The sequence below is a fragment of the Phoca vitulina genome, unplaced genomic scaffold (assembly GCF_004348235.1).
Source record: "Phoca vitulina isolate PV1807 unplaced genomic scaffold, GSC_HSeal_1.0 scaffold9, whole genome shotgun sequence".
NCBI classification, from domain to species: domain Eukaryota; kingdom Metazoa; phylum Chordata; class Mammalia; order Carnivora; family Phocidae; genus Phoca; species Phoca vitulina.
In genome coordinates this window covers 33,226,078-33,246,843 of record NW_022589712.1, presented here as the reverse complement: position 1 = coordinate 33,246,843, position 20,766 = coordinate 33,226,078, and the positions used below count along the sequence as shown (strand labels likewise).

At 38.4% G+C, this 20,766-nt stretch overlaps 1 protein-coding gene across 1 annotated transcript in view; it reads right to left on the bottom strand.

The window, feature by feature from the left end:
- The window catches only part of SAMD3 (sterile alpha motif domain containing 3), a 52,297-nt gene that overhangs the window by 8,244 nt on the left and 23,287 nt on the right, over positions 1-20,766 (bottom strand). The window contains exons 6-7 of the mRNA XM_032408317.1: positions 15,447-15,614; positions 116-316 (exon numbers count right to left, since the gene is read on the bottom strand). Of these exons, the coding sequence (XP_032264208.1) occupies positions 116-316; positions 15,447-15,614 (369 nt within the window). The remainder of the gene's footprint in view (positions 1-115; positions 317-15,446; positions 15,615-20,766) is intronic.

Genomic DNA, 20,766 nt, shown 5'->3' with positions numbered 1-20,766 from the left:
CTACTGAGATTCACACCCACCATTTGCTACCTAGTGCTGTTACACTCCAAAGGAAAAGAAAAAAAAATCAATTTGGACATTAAAATCAGAGAATATTATAAGCAAATAAAGATACCTGATAAGGGCACTTCAAGAAAGGAAACATTTTAAGAATGTCCTTCAGAGGTGTTCTGCTGCCAATCAACTTTCTTCTTATTTCCAAAGTCTGACTCATCCTCTTATCAATTTCTTTCCAGTCCTTTTCTGTTTTCATATATTCTTGCTGGAACCAGTTAATATGTTCATCTGCCTCAGAATCTAAACAAACAGTTTCTTCCTGCAAAATATTTTTGAAATATCAATATGTTTCATTTTTCAAGTGGCAGTTTAACACTTCGTGAGAACTTGAATCATAGGCCGTTATTGCAGACTCTTAATGCACTCCTAAGATGAGTGTTACCACATGTGATTACACTTGGCCTTGACTGTGGTTAACAAATGGACAGTCTTTAACAAATCAGAGAGTTCATTACTTACTATCATTACTTGCAATCTGTTCTCTTGACAGATGTAAGAGTTACTTCATTTTCTACATACCCTGTTAGTGGAAACCTAGATTATCTAGAAGGTTCACACTTAACAGGAATGTTTTTTTATTTCTACTCATTTAAATATTAAAAGAGATAAAGAGGTTTTAAATTAAGGTTTTGTCATTGCTACTGTTTGTATTTTTCCTTTTTAAATGCCTTTGTGTAGCTGCACTACTATGTCATAAAATCCAAATTCAAAATAATAACAGTGGGTATTTTGTGATACTAAATCATCAAACTGTCAATTATATTTACTATAAATTTGAGTACATTGGGTGGGGTTGGATGGCTAGGAAATACCTCACATACCCTTACTAAAAATCCAAGACGATCAGTTTGAGGAGCCAAAAAAAAAAAGAGTTTCTAGAAAAATTTGTTGAGGGGCAGTCAGACAACAAAAAGAAATAAAAGGCATCCAAATCGGCAAAGAAGAAGTCAAATTTTCACTATTGCAGATGACATGATACTCTATGCAGAAAATCTGAAAAACTCCACCAAAAATTTGCTAGAACTAATATATGAGTTCAGCAAAGTCACAGGATATAAAATCAACATACAGAAATCTGTTGCATTTCTATATACCAATAATGAAGCAGCAGAAAAAGAAATCAGGGAATCGATCCCATTTGCAATTGCACCAAGAACAATAAGATACCTAGGAATAAACCTAATCAAAGGTAAAAGATCTGTACTCTGAAACCTTAGAACACTTCGAAGGAAATTGAAGAGCACACAAAGAAATGGAAAAACAGTCCACGATCATAGATTGGAAGAACAAACATTGTTAAAATGTCTGTACTACCCAAAGCAATCTATACATTTAATGCAATCCTTATCAAAATACCACCAGCATTTTTCACAGAACTAGAACAAAAATCCTAAAATTTGTAAGACCCTGAATAGCTAAAGCAATCCTGAAAAAGAAAAGCAAAGCTGGAGGCATCATGATTCTGGACTTCAAGCCATATTACAAAGCTGTAGTCATCAAGACAGTACGGTACTGGCACAAAAACAGACAAATAGATAAATGGAACAGAATAGAAAACCCAGAAATGGACCCACAACTATATGGTCAACTAATCTTTAACAATGTGGGAAAGAATATCCAATGGAAAAAAGATGGTCCTTCAACAAATGGTATTGGGAAAACTGGACAGCAACATGCAGAAGAATGAAACTGGACCACTTTCTTACACCATACACAAAAATAAATTCAAAATGGATGAAAGATCTAAATGTGAGAGAGGAAACTATCAAAATCCAAGAGGACAACATAGGCAGCAACCTCTTTGACCTCTGCCATAGCAACTTCTTACTAGACACATTGCAGGAGTCAAGGGAAACATGGAAAAATGAACTATTGGGACTTCATCAAGATAAAAAGTTTCTGCACAGTGAAGGAAACAATCAATAAAACTAAAAGGCAGCTTACACAATGGGAGAAGATATTTTCAAATGACATATCAGATAAGGGGCTAGTATCCAAAATCTATAAAGAACTTACCAAACTCAACACCCAAAAAACAAATAACCCAGTTAAGAAATGGGCAGAAGATATGAATAGACACTTTTACAAAGAAGACATCCAGATGGCTAACAGACACATGAAAAGATGATCAACATCACTCATCATCAAGGAAATACTTTTCATACTGAAATCTGACTTTTTTTTAAAGATTTTTTTTTTTTAATTTTAGAGAGAGAGCATGAGCAGAGGGAACGGCAGAGGGAGAGGCAGAGAGAGAAAGTGAGAGAAACAGACTCCCTGCTGAACCTGGAGCCCGATGCAGAGCTCGATCCCACAACCGCAAGATCATGACCTGAGCCAAAATCAAGAGTCGGACGCTCAACAGACGAGCCACCCAGGCACCCCTGAAATCTGAATTTTAGGGCCACTGTGATAGATTTAGACCAAAAAGAAATAGGTTTTCAGAATTTTGACATATTAACAGTTCTATAGTTAACCTGGATTATCTAAATATGTGTAAATATCATATACTTCATTATCCAATTAAAGTTCTTTTAAATGACCACATTTGAAATAATGCAGAAAAAAATCTGTATAAAATTCAACATCCCTTTAAAACTAAAGAAAAAACTTTCATCAAAATAAAAGGAGGAATTTCTGAAACTTATAAAGTTATCTACCAAAAACCTAGAGCTAACATTTTTAATGTTGAAATTTTAAAAGAATTTTTCTTAAGATGAGAAACAAGAAAATGATGCTCTGCTATACTCTTATTCAGCCTTTTACTAGAGATCCTAGCCAGAGTAGTAAGATAAGAAAGAGAAACAAAAGGAATAAAAATTGGAAAGATAGAAACAAACTGTTCATAGATGATGATGTGATTTGATTTTTTAAGAGAAAACTCAAAATGATGTACATATAATGTATTAGAGTTGGCGAGAGAGTTTTACAAAGCAACTGAATGTAAGATAAATATACAAATTTGCTAACAAAAAGAATATGTAATTTTTTACAGTTTCAACAAAAAGTATAAAGCACCTGGGAATACAACTAATAAAAGATGTGTAAGACCTTTATGGAGAAAATTATAAAATTACTAGAAAATACTAATGAGACAAATTAATAGATAGACCTACCATGTTCCCTGTTAGGAAAACTCAGTATCATAAGGAAGTCACCTTTCTCCAAATAGAGATATAGATTCAATAATATTTTTATCAAAATCTAAAATCTACCAAAAACCAAAAATTAATGTTTTAAGAACTCAACAAGCTGATTCTGAAATTCTCATTAAAGATTAAAAAGCCCAAGAATAACCAAGGCACTTTAAAAAATAACAATTAGGTAGTGATGGAAACTGGAAACTATCAAGACATTTTACAACTATGTAAAGAAGGAAAGTTGATATTCATGCAGGGATAGATAACATTACTAGGGCAACACGGTAGAGCTTCTAGACACAGATCTCTGGAAAGAACAGAGATGATATCACAAATGCCTGGGAAAGAGGACTGTTTTATAAAAGGTACAGAAAACTGTCTATCCATATGGGGAAAAAAAAAAAGAAAACAGATCTATACCACACACCTTATACAAAAGTAAGTTACACGTGGCTTAAGAACTTAAATGTTAAGGCAGAACTTTAAATTTTAAAAATGTATATAAATAATTCTTATCATTTCAAGGTAGGAAAGGAGTTCCTAAAAAGTACTGATCATAAGAGAAATGATTAACAAATCTAACTACATTAAAATTACAAACTTTTGGTCAAAAGATTTCATAAAAAAAATTCAAAAGGCAAGGCACAAACTAGGAGAAGGTATTTACAATGATACAACTGGTGGAGTAGAATACAGAATATATAAAGAATTCTTATAAATAAATAAGAACAAGGGCAACCTCAGAAAAAATAGGTAAAAGACATGACTGGGCATTTTAGAGAGAGGGAAACTTGAGTATTTCGTAAGTATGAAAGATGATAAACCTCAGAAATGATTAAAATGAAAATAGGAACAAGTAGCATTTTACTCCCTACCTATTGGTATTTTACTTGGGATGGGAGGGAGTTATCTTGATATCTGATCTAAATGGTATCTTACTTGGGGCTGTGACAGGAAGAAGTCTGATAACAGGAGCTGTTCAGTGAGTTTAAATATCTATAACCACCAGGAGAACAACTGGCATTGTCTTATACAGGTGAATATTTGCATACCCACGGTACCAGCAATTCCACTCCTACGCATATCTCCTTGGAAAGAGCTTGCACATGTACACCAAGATATACAAGAAGAACGATCACAGCAGCATAGCTCATAGAAACAAAAACTGGAAACCAGGCAAATGTCTGTCAATAAAAGAATATCCAAATAAACTGTTTTGTTGTCACAGTAGATTTTTAAGCCAATATAAAAATGAATGAACGACACAACTGAACTGAGCCTGGATGAATCCCAGAGACAATATATTAAGTGAGAAAAAGGAAGTCATCGATGACATACTCTGTGTCATTGCATAAGCTGCAAAAACAAGCAAAACTAAATAAGATACCTTGCGCATGTGGCAAATTCATATGTTTCAAAAACAGGTGGATGAGAAACATAAAATTCAGAGTACAGGGCAGTGGTGTTAGAAAAGCAGGTGATGGGAGAGGAGAGAAAGACGGACAGACACGAAGAAGGTATGGACAGTGTTCCGATTTTAAAGCTGAATGTTGGGCTCACAGTGTTTATTTTGTCTCATAAATTATACATATGCTATGTACATTCTTTCATAAGTCTCAAATGTATATAATGAGAAGTTTTTTTAAAAAAGAAAAATTCTAATTTTTAAAAAGGAAAGGGAAAATTTATAATTATAAACAGCTTTCATTTTATGTACTGTAGTGGGAGTTCTATAATTGGTAATATTGAAATTTGTAGACAAGTATACACATAATGAACGCCTTCCCCTGACACCCCCACCCAATTCATGAAATGTCCCAGAAAGTAGAGTTTCTGGAAAGCTTCTACCTGATTGGACTAACATAATGTCAGAAGGTTGTATCCTAGATTGAAGTACCGTATTCAAGGGAATAGCGGGCTGCATCACAATTTAGAATTCTCACCTTTTAATGATTCATGTATCGTTAGAGCCAGAAGGAACTTAGACATTGTCTGGCCTGTGCTTCTCGCTTTCTGATGAGCAATCTGAGACTGTCAAAGGGGAAGTGACTTTCTCAAGCATGGAGATGGCCAGGTGCAGGGCTTCCTGTGTTAGTGTAGCCCCCAACTTCTCAAAAAGTTGGGTGGCCTTGTTCCGACAGGCTGGTTTCCTTAGCGGTGCACATGGACAAGAGGGAACCAGGGGATGAGAGAAGTCTGAGTCTTACAAAACAGCAGTAGCAGCGCCAGGATGGTGGGGGCGGGGGGGGGGGGGGGGCGGGGGGGCACGTAGGTTAGTCTGCACATTTACTGTGTGCTACTCTAGTCTCTATTCTGGACACATTACATGTATCATCCAATCTCAGAACAACTCTGTAAGTTGGTTTATTAGATGAGGACACTCAATCACAGGATGGGCAGTGGGTGGGGGGAAAGGGGGGCGTGCTCAAGAAGTAATGGAAAGAAGAAGGCATGAAGCAGGGAACTCATCACACCTAGCCAAGGAATCCCAACGAGTGGACACATTGAAGGGAAGTGTAGGAGTCATCTGTGGGATTTGTGACTTCAAAGGAATCAGAATAAATTAACCAGAACATTAACCTGAGTTGGATCCAGACTGGATGATGAGCTTATGCCACACCTCCTTTACCACACGAGTGCTGGTAACAGAGAGGGCCCTCAGCTCCAGCACCACCACGACCTTGACCTACAGCCGTGGGGGCGGGGCTGGGCTGGGTAGAATAGCGGAAAGCACAGTTATCTAAACCAACGGCTGGAACAGAAATAAGGAGGACACTATTTCTAAGTTAAATTTGGACAGAAAATTGAGATTGCTCTTGAAGTAGTAAGACACAGCATGGTTCAAAATGTAGTTACAACTTTTTTCCACACAGAGATGAATAAAAACTCACCTTGACTCTTATTAAAACACAACTTTGCTCTACATCCTGCAATCTGAATAAGTTGACAAAGAAAGTGCCTTGTGTAAATTTAATAATTCTTATACGTATATCCTTAAAAACCTACTTTAAAGGCACGATGGAAAGGTCCTGTACCTAAGATTTGGGGACTCTAGCTCTGAACATTATCAGCGGATAACTGGTCATGCTCCCTGTTAACTATGGTATTCCCGAGAGAGTGTCATCTCGCCTTCTAATGCCTATAAGGGTGTGTTTCTCTGAGTCATCCAGTGTGGTGGCCACAGGAGGTGACTGAGCACTTGAAATGTGGCTAGTCCAAACTGAGATGTAGGCTTTGAAACACTGAATTTCAAAGACTTGATATACCCGCCCCCAAAAAAGGTAAAACATCTCATTAACATTTTTTCCTAATGACTGCATGCCGAAATGATAATTTCGTGGATATACTGGGTTACATAAAATATACTAATATAATAATTCCACCTGCTTCTTTTTGCTTTTTTTTTTTTTTTTTAACGTGGCTACTAGAGAATTTTAAATTACGTGTGTGGTCCGTATTATATTTCTGCTGGGCAGTGCTATGTTAGGTGCTAGGGTTTTCTTCATATCAAATTCCAATCATCCCTGTTTTCAATTCCATTGTCATCACATTGACTGTGGAAATGATGTTTCTCAATGTAACTTGAAAAGTCTCTCTGCTTAGCATTCAGTTGTGTGGCTCAAGTCAATCATCAGGGAAACAGCAGCCACTTTGCCCCATGCTTCCAAGTGCACAGCTGACTTGTAAAACTTCACAGTGTTAGTGCATTTGCCACCTGCTGATGGCAGTAATTGCATTATATCCCGAATGCAATTAACTGCCAACATTTTTCTTCAACTTTTGCTGTTCTGCTCAGTTTTGCACCATGGGAGAAACATCTGTGCAAAAACCTATAAAAATGATTAGTATTTATTCAATAAATCATTATGTGTCAGGTGCAGTAAGAAGCAAACAGTAAATGCCATAAAAGAAATCCAAAGGAACCTACGAGATATTCTTAGCATTTGGCCCTCTCAGCAGTTTTTGCATAACTTTTGATTCCATTTCACTTCTAAGTGAAGGAAAGCTAACACACGAAACTACTTCATGACTTTTAAAGTTACAGAACAGAAATACTCAGTAAGGAGGAAAAGAAAATGTTTTAAGATAGAAATGAATCATAAGTCTAGTGTTAGTAATTTAACACCTGGCAGTTTGTTGATTTATTTATTTACTTAGCAAATGTTTGGAGGATTTGGGGATACAAGAACAGCCTGCAAGATTTATTAAATCCCTGCATCACTGTCCTGGACATAATGTGGGGTTTGTTGTTGTTTTTTAAAAAGCACAAGTTAATCTCTTAGAAGAAAATGCCACCACATGTTTGATAGGATATTTCACATCAGATTGGGCAAGATACTAGTTTTGTTTCCTCCATGTTTCAGACTCTGAGAAATATCCTTAACTAAGGTCACAATGGAGATGATGTGCTCCGTACTGAGGAACTAGAAAGAATCTCCAAATGGATTAGCTGAAAAAATGAAAACTAGGTTTTTTTGCATAAAGCAAAATAAAGTTTTCCTACGCTGTAAGCATTTTTATTGTCACATATGGTAATACTTTTCATAGATCTCCCCAATCCAGATACAGAACAGAGATGCAGACTATGAAATCCCTGGGATAAGGATGGCAGGATCAGCTAGATCCTCAAAAATGCCTCTGTCACTTCATGAAGCCATCACGAAGGGAATAACTGAGATGTGGATCCAAAGCCTGACAGACTGTGCAGGGAGCCCCTGATATCCCTCAGGATAGGCAAAATTATGCTGCTGTACCTGACAACCCCCAAACCTTACAGCAAAAAAAGTCTATTTGTTGCTCATGTGACATGTCCATCTTGGGGCCCAGGTCCTCATCCTCCTCAACCAGGGACCTGGCTCTACCACCTGGAGTTGTTAGGCAACACGGATAAAGAAAGGGGGGGTGGGAAGCTGGGGCATTGCCCACTGGATCGTCCATGCACATGTCACTTCTGCTCACATTTCTTGGTTAAAGTCAGTCCATGGCCACCTCTAACTTCAAGGTAGTGGAGAACTAACAATCCTACTGATTGTCTGGAGGAGACAAGATGGTTAAATTGGTGAGGAGCTACAATGTTCACAGTCCTCTACCTCTTGAGTTTCTTGTAATGTGAGAGCAAAGCTCTCCTTATAATTTAGACCAGTTTTAGACAGGTCTGTTAGCTGTAGCCAAAACCATTTAACTGAGATATCAGAACACCCAATTCTCAAACCAGAGAACAATGAACAAAATGAATTCTTTTTTTTTTTTTTAAAGATTTTATTTATTTATTTGACAGAGAGAGGGCACAAGCAGGGGGAGCGGCAAGCAGAGGGAGAAGCAGGCTTCCCGCTGAGCAGGGAGCCAGATGCAGGGCTCGATCCCAGGACCCCGGGATCATGACCTGAGCTGAAGGCAGACGCCTAACTGACTGAGCCACCCAGGCGCCCCTGAACAAAATGAATTCTATATTCAGCAAAACACCTTTCAAATATGAAAGAGAAATTTAAGATATTCCCAAATAAATAAAAACTGAGAGAATTGGTCACTAGCAGATAAATAGAAGGACATTAGACTGTGACTCAAATCCACATGAAAAAATAGAAACCTGGTAAACGTCATTACATAGGTAAATCTAAAAGACAGTATAAATGTATTTTCTGTTTGTAACTCTTTTCTTCCATCTTATTTTAAAGACAGTTGCATGAAGCAATAATTATAAATCTGTGTTGATGGGCATACAATATATAAAATGTGATTTATGTGACAATAAGAGCACGAAAGGGGAGAGGGATAGAGTTATATAGGGACAAAGATTTTGTATGCTATTGTAATTAAATTGATATTAATCCAAACTAGACTATTAAAAATTAAGATGTTAGTTCCAATTCTCAAGGCAACCACTAAGGAAATAACTAAAAATGTGTATATACTAAAAGAAACAATAAGGGAAATTGAATTAGTACACAGACAATATCTACTTAGCACAAAAGAAGGCAGTAATTAAAGAATAAACTAACAAAAAACATATGATCAATAAAAAACAAATAGCAAAGTAGGAGACATAAATTCTATCTTATAAGTAATTATATTTAATAATTGGCAGAATAGATTGCAAAAATTATCCAACAATATGCTGTCTACTGGAGACACACTTTAGATTCAGACCCAAATTGTTTAAAGGTAAAAAAGATGGGCAAAGATACAACATGCAAACAGAAACCAAAAGAGCGATAGAATGGCTATACTAATATCAGACTAAATAAACTTTAAGACAAAAATTATTCCTAGAGACAAAGGAAAATATTTTATAATGGGGAAAAAGTCAATCCATCAGGAAGCTATAACAATATAAACTTATACACACCTAACAACAGAGTCCCAAAACTCATGTGGCAAAAACTGTCAGAATTAAAGGGAGAAAGAGCCAATTCAATAATAATAATAGTTGGAGACTTGAATACCCCACTTTCAATAATGAACAGAACCACTAAGCAGATGATAATTAAGGAACTAGAAAACTAGAACAGCTGCTATTCCTGGAGAAGACAAAACGGATTGTAGGGACTCAGAACTGGATATAACAAATACATCATAAAATGAAGACCCCTGAGAAGATGATATTAAAGGCAGTTGTGAAGAAACTGATTTATAGAATTAAGTCGTTTATTTAAAAAAAGGAATTAAGTCATTTACTGAAAACTCTTAAAAAGAAACTAAACATAGGACAAATTAACTGACAAAGATAAAATAATCTATGCACTTAAAGATCCTATTAAAAGCCTCTCAACTGAGAGAATGTCATTGCAATTAAAAAAAAAAAATTAGAGAAGCAAAAGCTCCTGTAGAAACTTCAGAATCCTTTCTATACTGCTTCAAGAATAAATTTTCACCAAATATCCAATTTAGAGTTAATCTACCTCATAAAGACAGAGGAGAATCTTTTCAAGGTAAATGAAAAGAGCAGCCATAAATGTAAAGAACTGGACAGCTGAAAAAGTCAAGCCAAATTTTTTTCAGATAATTTTGAATGAAGCATTGGCTTCTTATCAAAGTGGCTTATATCCCATGAGCAAAAAGTTTATGATAATAGGTTGAGGGCTCTGCTGGCTGAAAGAAACCTCAATAACTTAAGAAAAGAAAATGCATGCATTAATCAAAAAATGATAAAGAAGAGTTTAAGCATTTCAAAAGTATATTTACATCCTGATGTTTCAAACGGGGCATTTGGCAGATGCTCAAGAGGACATCTAGGAATCCTCTGGTGAAGAGATTTCCAAGTAAGGATGAGCATCAGGCTGTGATCGTGTAAGGATTCAGGCCCAGGGCCTCATGTAGACCAGATGCCACCACCACCTCCATCCCAGGAAGACGGAAGCAGGATTCCTTCAGCAGGGTATCCCCATCATGTCACAGGCTTTCCACAGGAGTAACACATAGCTTATCCTGATGCTCCTTGTGTTGACAGGTGCCCAGAACCTTCTTTTGGCCCGACCCTCCCACTTGAATGTGGCATCCCTAGCCTAAGCTCCAGTCCTCCTGTGAGTCCCAGGGGCTGATTCCTGAGAGAAGGCTCTCCCATCCTTCCCCTTATTCTGAAAAATGAGGATGAATCTCCCCAGAAACTGCTTTACTGAGGAACTTTCCTGACCCTGCACATCTTCCACAGGCAACAAAAAATGTCTGTACCCTAAGCACTAATATGATACTAAGCAATAAACACTAAGTCATCAAATGTCATGTGGCAGTGGCATAAAAACAGAATGATAGACTAGTGGGATAAAGAGATAGTGCCCAGAACACACCCGCGTCTATTTGGGAACTTAATATACACTAAGTGTCAAGATAAACCAATGAGAAAAGGATGGATTGTTTAGGAACTGATGTTGAGAAAGTGGCTCACTCTGTGGTGATCCCTACTTAATAGCATATAAAAGATGGACTCCAGATGACTTAAAGATCTAAACATGAAAGTGAAAACAATATATTTAATAGAACAAAGAGTAGGAGAATATATTTGTGACTTAGGGCACGGGAAGGACTGCTTCCTACAAATTAACAAAAAAAAGATGTTGGGGCGCCTGGGTGGCTCAGACGTTAAGCGTCTGCCTTCAGCTCAGGTCATGATCCCAGGGTCCTGGGATCGAGCCCCGCATCGGGCTCCCTGCTCCGCGGGAAGCCTGCTTCTCCCTCTCCCACTCCCCCTGCTGTGTTCCCTCTCTCGCTGTGTCTCTCTCTGTCCAATAAATAAATAAAATCTTAAAAAAAAAAAAAAAAAGATGCCAACTCATTAAAAAATGGGCAATGGATCTAAAGAAGTAGCTTTCTAAAAGAAGAAATTCAAGGGGCTAACAAATGTGAAGAGATGCTCAGACTCAGTTATCCAGGGAAATGCAAATCACAACAAGAATGACATTACACTTGCTACCTAATAGACTTGGCAAAATGTAGAAGGCTGGGTAATGCCAAGTGTTGGCAGGAATACAGGAAGATGCATGACTGTGGGAACGAGACAAAGTCATCTGGAGAATAACTGGTCAAATTTAAGTAAATGCACACCATCTGCCCCATCAGCTCCATTTCTGGGTATACAACCCAAAGAAGTAACACATAGGTAGGTCCAGAAGCAGACATGGATGATGGTGTTCTCTACGATGCAATTCCTAGTGGGGAGGAAGAGGGCTTGGGGCAAGGAGTACTTTATAATTCATTGCAATCATGGACTAGAAATATGCTAATATGAATGAGTCTTAAAGAGTGTTAGTGAAAAAAGTAACACAGGAATGAAGTATAGAATACCATTTATAGTAAGTTATAGATATATAAACCCAAAATGATAGTACACATTTTAGAACACTTACAGATTAAAAGATACATATAGAACACATTGGAATGGTGGCTCAAGGGCAGAGGTGAGGGACGAGCAGATAGGGATGAGAACAAAACAACATGAAGAACAATGACAGGCCTCACATGGGACAATGACCATGACAGGCCATGAATTATGGAGTCGGACTCACTCAACTTTAACACCTGAGATTTTTCACAAAAAAAAAAAAAGAAAGAAAGAAAGAAATGCTACAAAGTAAAATTCCATTACACTGCTATGCAGTTCTATACAATTCGTATAAGCTTTTAAAACCAGTATCTTCATTTAAACAGGATAATGTCAGCAACTTATGACACTACTCAGTTAAGTCTACTGTTTTGAGAACCTAATTATACCTGTGTTTCTAAATATAAGACAAAGTATAGTCAAAGACTATTAAGCAAAGGAAATAGATTATCGATTCACAGGGCTGCAAATTGCTTGGACCTAAAACTGGAAGTCAGATGCATACGAGCTATAGCACAGCTGCTGCATTGGGCTTCATGACACAGCAGCGAAATGAGTTCATAAGGTTGGAAAAAGATTTTTAAACATTGCAAAATGCCCAGTATTTTGGAGGCTTGATCTAGAAACAAAGTCTGGGATTCTGACAACGATAGCCATCCATGTAACGTGTTGGTAAGTCTTTTTAGCGACAGAATATGAGGAACCTGGGTAGATTTAAGACTCACAGGTGGATGCTTTGACGCTGCAGATGCTTTGGGTTTCACAGTGTAGGTTAAGCAGTGCTAATCTGGCGCAGAGATTGGGATAGGAGGAAAGTTAGGGACAAAAGGTCCGTGACCTATACTGAGACCCACACAAATTCTACTGCTGCCTCGGTTATCTGCAGAAGCCCATGTGACAAAGCTAAGAAAAACACCTTCCTTCACTGAGACATCTACCTTCAGTTCTTTGGTAAATTCCTCACAACCATCAAAAGAGAAACAACAGAAATGAAACAAAACAAACGAAAATCACTTCCCCTCTCTTACTCCTTTCCAAAATCCTCCTCTAGTTCATCCAAACCCACTTCCCTGCCTTTGAGGAAATAGCCTGAATCCTGACTTCTAGCCTCCATCAGCATTTTCTATCTCTGCTGCACATGAAATAACTTTTCTGCATTATGGAAATATTGTGCCCGGTCAAGAAAGTTTAAAAGATGTGAAAGTTACCAAAGTATCTTAATCCAAAATGTCTTTAATTTTCAGAAATCTTAAAGATACTGAAAAGGAGCTATCAAAAGTTCAAAACAGAGATGGGAAGTAATTTAGGCAATTCATTTGAAGTATCCAATTCCATGAGATAAGTAGTATATTCAATGGATTTGTCTTTCCATTCTTCTTAGGGTTTACCATTTGCCTTGTCGCCATCCAGGGTATAAAATAGAGAGACACATTGTTTCTGTAATATTCTAGTGTGAATTTTTCCCCATTCTTCAAAGCTTTTGGCTCTAGAGAACACTAGGTCACATACAGAGATGTTACAGTCTCTGAAAGAATCAGCAATCTGTGGCTCCATTTGTAAGGAGGGGAAAAGTAAATCTTCACTGATTAGATTTGTTTGCCAGGAAAAAACACTGTCTCTTCAATGGTCACTCTATAATCTCTTTTTGCCCCAGCTGGCAAGAAGGTCAAACTAAATTCTATTGTAACTTAACTCATCTCAGACTCTGGTACATTCAATTTTCTGTGTTTTTTGGGGTGGGGGGAGAAGGGGGATGTGTTTTCGTAGCAAAAGTCCCTGCATGGATCCTAGCAGGATTCATCTGAGTATTCAGGGTTGTCTGGGGGCCTGAGGGGGAGGGGAGAGTAGAAGGGAAGAGCAATGAAGGGTGTCATTACATGAAGAACTGAGGTGGTGTTGAGAAAGAACTGGAAGACAAGTGTAAATATTGGTTCAGTGATGATGTGTCAACAAAAAGGAGAAGCTGCCCTTTAGCCTGTGTGATCTCTGACCCCACGAACATACCTTTGAGAGTTCTAGGGCTAGGGACAATTGCTAATCTTCTGATTTTACCATTCATTCATTCCAATGAATTTTGGTGAGTCATGCATCAAAGAAAAAGAAGGAAAATTGAATTTGCAGAACTATTTATAAAGGAACTCCATTTTTATTATAAGGAAAATCAAATTTTTTGAGAAAACCAGTTTATGTATGACATAATTATGTTCCCTTACAAAGTGACTTTTTAAGAATATAAAAGATAATTAAAATAAATCTATTTCTATCTTATCATGATTTTAGTTTATAACTGGAATATTGCCAAGTTTCGAAAAAGTTACACCACTAAATTGTTACCTTTCTTCTGTCTTCTGGTCAAAGAGTAGGCATAAAATTATATTCTCTTAACTGGCCTATGACTTGAAAATCTCTTTGAAAATTATAATAAGATATGTAAAATATACACCTTCATCTAATTTTTTTTATGTTGTGGGGATGAATGATTTGCAAAATATGTTTAAAAAATCTTCCTATCCCCTGGAGCTTATTACTAAGAAAATTGAGACGACCAACTAGGTTGCTCTATTACTATCAAATAAATACACCAGCTAAAAAAGAAAATGGAATATTCACACCAAGTACATTCACTAACATAAGTGTGTTTGTGGTGAAGAGTTAGGATTACATGTTCATGTTGGACTGGGGTGGAAACAGAATTGGCAGTTATGGGATTGGACTTCTTTTATACTTGGTAGTTTGGACATCCTTCCTAAGGAGTTCATTTACTTTATTAGCAGGGGACATTTTTGGCTTTGACCATATCTGGGGGCTCTGAGGTAGTTAAAGGATATTTATAGGATCTCAGTAATTAGGACCTGCATGCAACTTACTTACAGCAAACCCACTGCTGAGGGGGGAATCTCTAGGCGCTGTCTGGCCCTTAGGCCTGAAAGTCCTTACAACCACCTCTGGGTTGGTACGGGATGTCTTCTGGGCAATGAAAGGGTAGGATGTGGTTTGTATCCATGCCTGTGGGTTACATGCTTCCCTGAAACCTTGAGGATAGAGGCTACCCTACAATATGCTTTCTAAAAACTGTCTGCAGCAGTAAGAACAGCAAAAACATAAGATGTATTCTATGATGAGAGGAAGAGAAATTTTTCAAAGACCCAGAACAAAAGGGTGTTTCCAGGTTTTTCAAAGGTTATGAAAGAATAAACCTGAGATGATGATACTGTTATCATACTGTTATCATGACACTCTGCTCAAGCTGTTTTAGGAAGCCTTCTTTTGGAAATATTATCATTCATATTATTAGCCATGCAAAACAGATTTCCCTACCTCCAATTTTCAAAAAGAATATCTGATTCTGTTTTAGTGATTTTAGATGCTATTACTTATTATCCTTTAATAAATCAATCAACAAATTATCAGAACATCTAAATATCCAATCTTACTTTTATCTGGACAATTTTAACCTCATCAAAGCTTCTATCGGTAAGAGATTTCTTCGTCTGGCCTCTTCTGTGTCCAAATTTACACTTATTTCTCATCACTTGTTCATCATCTTCTATGGGTCTCCGAACATATTTAAAGCGATCTTTGAGAGCTCGTTTCCATAAAAACTGCATAAATTAACAGAACAGGACAGTTAATCTTCAAGGAGATTAGAATAATCCCATATAAACAATAAAATCTTCATCACTCTTGGGCTTGTTATTTTCACATCACAGTAATAGAAATAATAGAACTATCCTTCCACTTACCTTCACAATGGTCTTATGATACTGCTATAAAAAATATAATCCCGAAATCATAACTAAGGAAACAGAGTCAGAAAAATGAAAATAGTTCCCCAATGCCACCTAGTTATTGAGTGAATATACTGGCTCTTCGATCTGGATTTTCTAATTCCCCAAATTGGATGTTTTCTACCGTACTTTGCTGTCTCCACAACACATTCCACTTTTCCACTGGGTTCTAGGGAAGAACTGATACTGTCTTATGCATATATGGATTGATGCATTTTCTTAAAAACAATTTTTCTGTCATCCCTTGAAATTCACTTTGGTGAATACTATTGGCATTCATTCCCTAAATATTTGTAGAGCATCTACTGTTTCAGACACAAAGACCAGGGTCCTGCCCTGGGAGGGAGCAGGGGCACAGGCAGACCCCATCTAGCAGAAGGATGAGTAATTTCAGTTCAGAAAGAAAAGTGTTATAACAGGGGAAGAGACAGCATAATCTTACATTGTGTTAGGAGACCACAGAAGCCTTCCTGTAGGAGGTACACCTAAGCTGAGGTTTAGGTGTCAGGGTTAGAAAACTACATGAGGGGGGCCAATGGAGACGGCACTGGGAAATGCCAGGTGGGTGGGGGTGGATAGAAGTTCCAGATGAAGCAGCCTGTGCCACGGAGCAGAGGGATAGCCCGTGCCCCTTGGAGAGCTGCCAACAGCTGTGCATGGCTGGAACACAGAGTTTAAGATGGGCCAGAAGAGAATGGGCCAGAAACTAAGGCAGGAGAAAGAAGCCAGCCCAATTCTGAAAGTCACGGTTGCCCCATAAAGGAGCTTCTCTGCAATCCAGAACCAGATCTTTTCAAACCCTTGTCTGTGGACAGGCTACATCAGCATCTCATAGGGAACTTTCATCCTTGGTCCTTCCTCTAAAGCAGTGGTTCACAAACTTTAACCTGAATCACAATTCCTGGAGGACCTGTTAAAATACAGGTTGCTGGGCCTGTCTTTCAGAGTCTCTGGTTGGGAAGGTCGGGGATAGGGCTGAGAATCTGCATTTCTTACAGGTTCCCAGGTGACCCTGATGCTGCTGGCCCAGACCCTCAGGATTCTGATTCGGTTGGTCTGAGCAGAGCCCAGATGTCTGTATTTTTCAAGGCTTTATAGATAATCCAGCTACAGAGCCAAGCTTGTAAGTCCTCTGAGGCCATGTTGAGAGAGGAGAGCAGATGGTCAGATCTGGGCTCTGGAAGAATCTGTCTGCCATGTGGAGTATTTGGGAGATCAAAGACATGGGCGACAGCTGAGGGACACAACTGGGCTTTCTCAACAAACCAGTGCTGTCTTTCTCTGCTGGGCCTTTGGTTTTGGCCTGGAAAGCTCTATCCCTCTCCTCCTTCACTCTGCTGATATCTAGTTACCTCTTGCTCTGCGTCCAGATCTCAGTCAGCTCATGTCCCCTGATAGCAGCTCTCAGCTTTCCTTGTCTGTATTTACCACACTGGGAGTTTACCTTCATCTGTATGATGTTTTTCTGCTTCTGTGCTTTTCTATTCTGTTCTTTTCATTCTTCCTCTCTTCATTCTCCCCCATTTGCTTACTTGCTTCCTTACTTCACTCCCTTCCCTCTTTATTTCCTTTCCTTTCACTAGGCTGTAAGCACAAGAAGACAGGCTCATGTCTGCTTTCTTCACCAAGCCCAGCACAGTGCCTGATGCATCTGAGAAACTATAAATACTGGATGCCTTGTATCAGTCCTCTGTGAGGTAGAGAGACCCAGGTGTCGAAGCAACAGACTAGAAGCAAGACTCTGAGTCTTGGCCTTGCTTGGTAAGGACCTCACTTCGTGAGGAGTAGCCCAACACTTTTTTTTTTTTAATTTAATTTCATTTTATTATGTTATGTTAGTCACCATACAATACATCATTAGGTTTTGATGGTGGTGTTCCATGATTCATTGTTTGCATGTAACACCCAGTGCTCCATGCAGTACGTGCCCTCTTTAATACCCATCACCGGGTAACCCATCTCCCCGCCCCCCTCCCCTCTAAAACCCTGTTTGTTTCTCAGAGTCCATAGTCTCTCATGGTTCATCTCTCCCTCTGATTTTCCCCCCTTCATTTTTCCCTTCCTTCTCCTAATGTCCTCCATGCTATTCCTTATGTTCCACAAATAAGTGAAACCATATGATAATTGACTTTCTCTGCTAGACTTATTTCACTTAGCATAATCTCCTCCAGTCCCATCCATGTTGATGTAAAAGTTGGGTATTCATCCTTTCTGATGGCTGAGTAATATTCCATTGTATATATGGACCACATCTTCTTTATCCATTCGTCTGTTGAAGGGCATCTCGGCTCCTTCCACAGTTTGGCTACTGTGGACATTGCTGCTATGAACATTGGGGTGCATATGGCCCTTCTTTTCACTACATCTGTGTCTTTGGGGTAAATACCCAGGAGTGCAATTGCTGGGTCATAGGTAACTATTTTTAATTTTTTGAGGAACCTCCACACTGTTTTCCAAAGAGGCTGTACCAATTTGCATTCCCACCAACAGTGTAAGAGGGTTCCCCTTTCTCCACAACCTCGCCAACATTTGTTGTTTCTTTCCCTATCCATTTTTGCCATTTTAACTGGTGTAAGGTGGTATCTCAATGTGGTTTTGATTTGAATTTCTCTGATGGCTAATGATGATGAACATTTCTTCATGTGTCTGAAAAAATGTTCATCATCATGTGCCCAATGCCTCTTAAAACCTGAGCCTCAAGGCTGCTTCTCAGCCCCTCCACTTCCTTGTCATGCCATGTGCTTGAAGAGGCCCAAGACTGGGGTGACTTTGGGCACCTCTTCTAAGCTCTAATTCCTCATGGGCAAATGGGAATGCCACCGAGATCACATGAGTACCATGTCTGGCAGTTAGATTCTGCCATTCCTTCTTCCCTGGCTTAAGTCTCTAGAAGAGTTATTCCCTACCCTTCAGAAGAAGGATCTATGCTGGGAGGACCCAGGGTCTAGGCCTAGTGTGTCTTAGCCAAGAAATCAGCAAGTAACTCTTCAGTCTCAGTTTCTTCAGCTATAAAATGGAACAACAAGCTCAGTCCTGTCAACTGCCCTGGGGTTTTGGGAGACCGACATGATTGCTACTCACAGAAGTGATTTGTAAATGAAAGTGCTGTTCATGAAACCTTCCACGGCCCTGCAGAGGACTGCTGTGGGCTGAGGCTGGCGGACAGCTTCAACTCTGATGATGAGTATGTATGAGTCAGAGACGCTCCCTCACCTCCCACAGCCTTGCGGGTTTGCCCTCAGCCACCGCTGTTTTACAACAGCACACAAAGAATGGATGGCTTACATTTTTCTTAGCTCTAAAATATGAATGAATGCAAATGCATTTTTCCCTCATGTTTCCTACAGCTCTGAAGTCCTTCTAAACCTGCTGATCTGGTGGGAAAGATTACAGCCATCAACTACTAGGACATTTCCCAGCCTCTCCCTGCTCTCCTTATTAACTGTCTGATAGGAACATAGAAAAGACAAAATCATTTTTGGAATAATTGGAGAAATGGGAATATGGGTTCTATATGTCTTTATGCAGTTACTGCATATGAAATTATGCAATTATTGCTCATTTTCTTAGGTATAAAAATGGTATTGTGCTTATAGAGGACATCATCCTTGTCCTTACAAGATATCTGCCGAGGTATTTAGGAATGGCATCTGAAACCTATTTTTTGTTTCCAAATGCTCAGCCAAAACAAAGAGATAAATATAAGCCAGGAAAAACAAATGTGACAAAATATTAATACCTAGTGAATCTAGATCAGTGATTCTTAAGTATCAGGATTTTTCCCTCTTCCCAGAATGCGCGTGCCAATGTTTGGAGACACGGTGGTTCTCATGCTTTGGGTGAGTGGGTGGGGGCTACTCACACCTAGAGAGTGACAGGAATGCTGCTAACTATCCTACAGTGTGGGTACAGCCGCCACCACAAAGACTCATCCAGCCTGAATTCTAAGTACTGCCAACATGGAGAAACCTTGACTGAGGTAAAGGATATATGGGTGGTCACTGCAGCATTCTTTCAACTTCTGTGTAGACGTGAAAATTTTCAAAATAAGAAGTCGAGAATAAAATTAGCCCTAAAAATGACGAAGAAAGAGCTTGATCACTTGTGCGTGCTCTCTCTCTCTCTCTCTCACATACACACACACACACGTGCATGCACATATGAACATTCTCTACTATGCACCAGAGTTTCCCCTTCCATTCTATATGTACAAACATGGGCCATAACATGCTAAGCAATTTTTCAGGTTTCTTTCAGTTAGCCATCTTTCATTAATGCCTCTGGGGATAGAAGTGGGTAAAATGCACACAAGATCAAAGTAAGCATTATTCATTACTTTCTATTTGTCTCACTTTCATAACCATGAAACTAAAGGTCAAAATGTAATTGGATAAATATGTATTTGCTTATATGTATGCAAAGATTCTCTAGAAAGAATCTCTAATAACATTAGTTACTTCTGGGGAGGAAGATTAGGTAGCTGGGGGACAGAGGTGGGAGGGAGACTTTTCCATTTATATCTTATTGTAGCTTCAGAGTTTTGAACTTTGTGAATATATAATTTATTCAAAGAGCAAATTTAAATTCTTTTTTAAAATGCAACTGTCTCTATACACAGTAACAATGATTAGTTGGCAGATAGTATATCTTGAGTATAGAAGGCATTTTTAGAATCAATTTTGTCAGGCATATCAGTGTGTTTATCAATGTTGGGACTCTAGGTTTGTTTATTTTTGTAGTTTTTAAGGGTTTTTTATATAGTGTGTTTTTTTTTTTTTTTAGAGAAAATGTGGTTTATTTTACAGTGTGCTTTTTATATGCAGCAGCATATTTTAGGAATGATGTCAGACTATAAGCAAAAATACCTAAATTCCATTCTGGGCTTCAATAGTTACTAGTTCCAGACACAGAATACAATTCCTTTCGTGAGTCTGGGTGGTAAATAAGAATATATATGGCCCTCTCC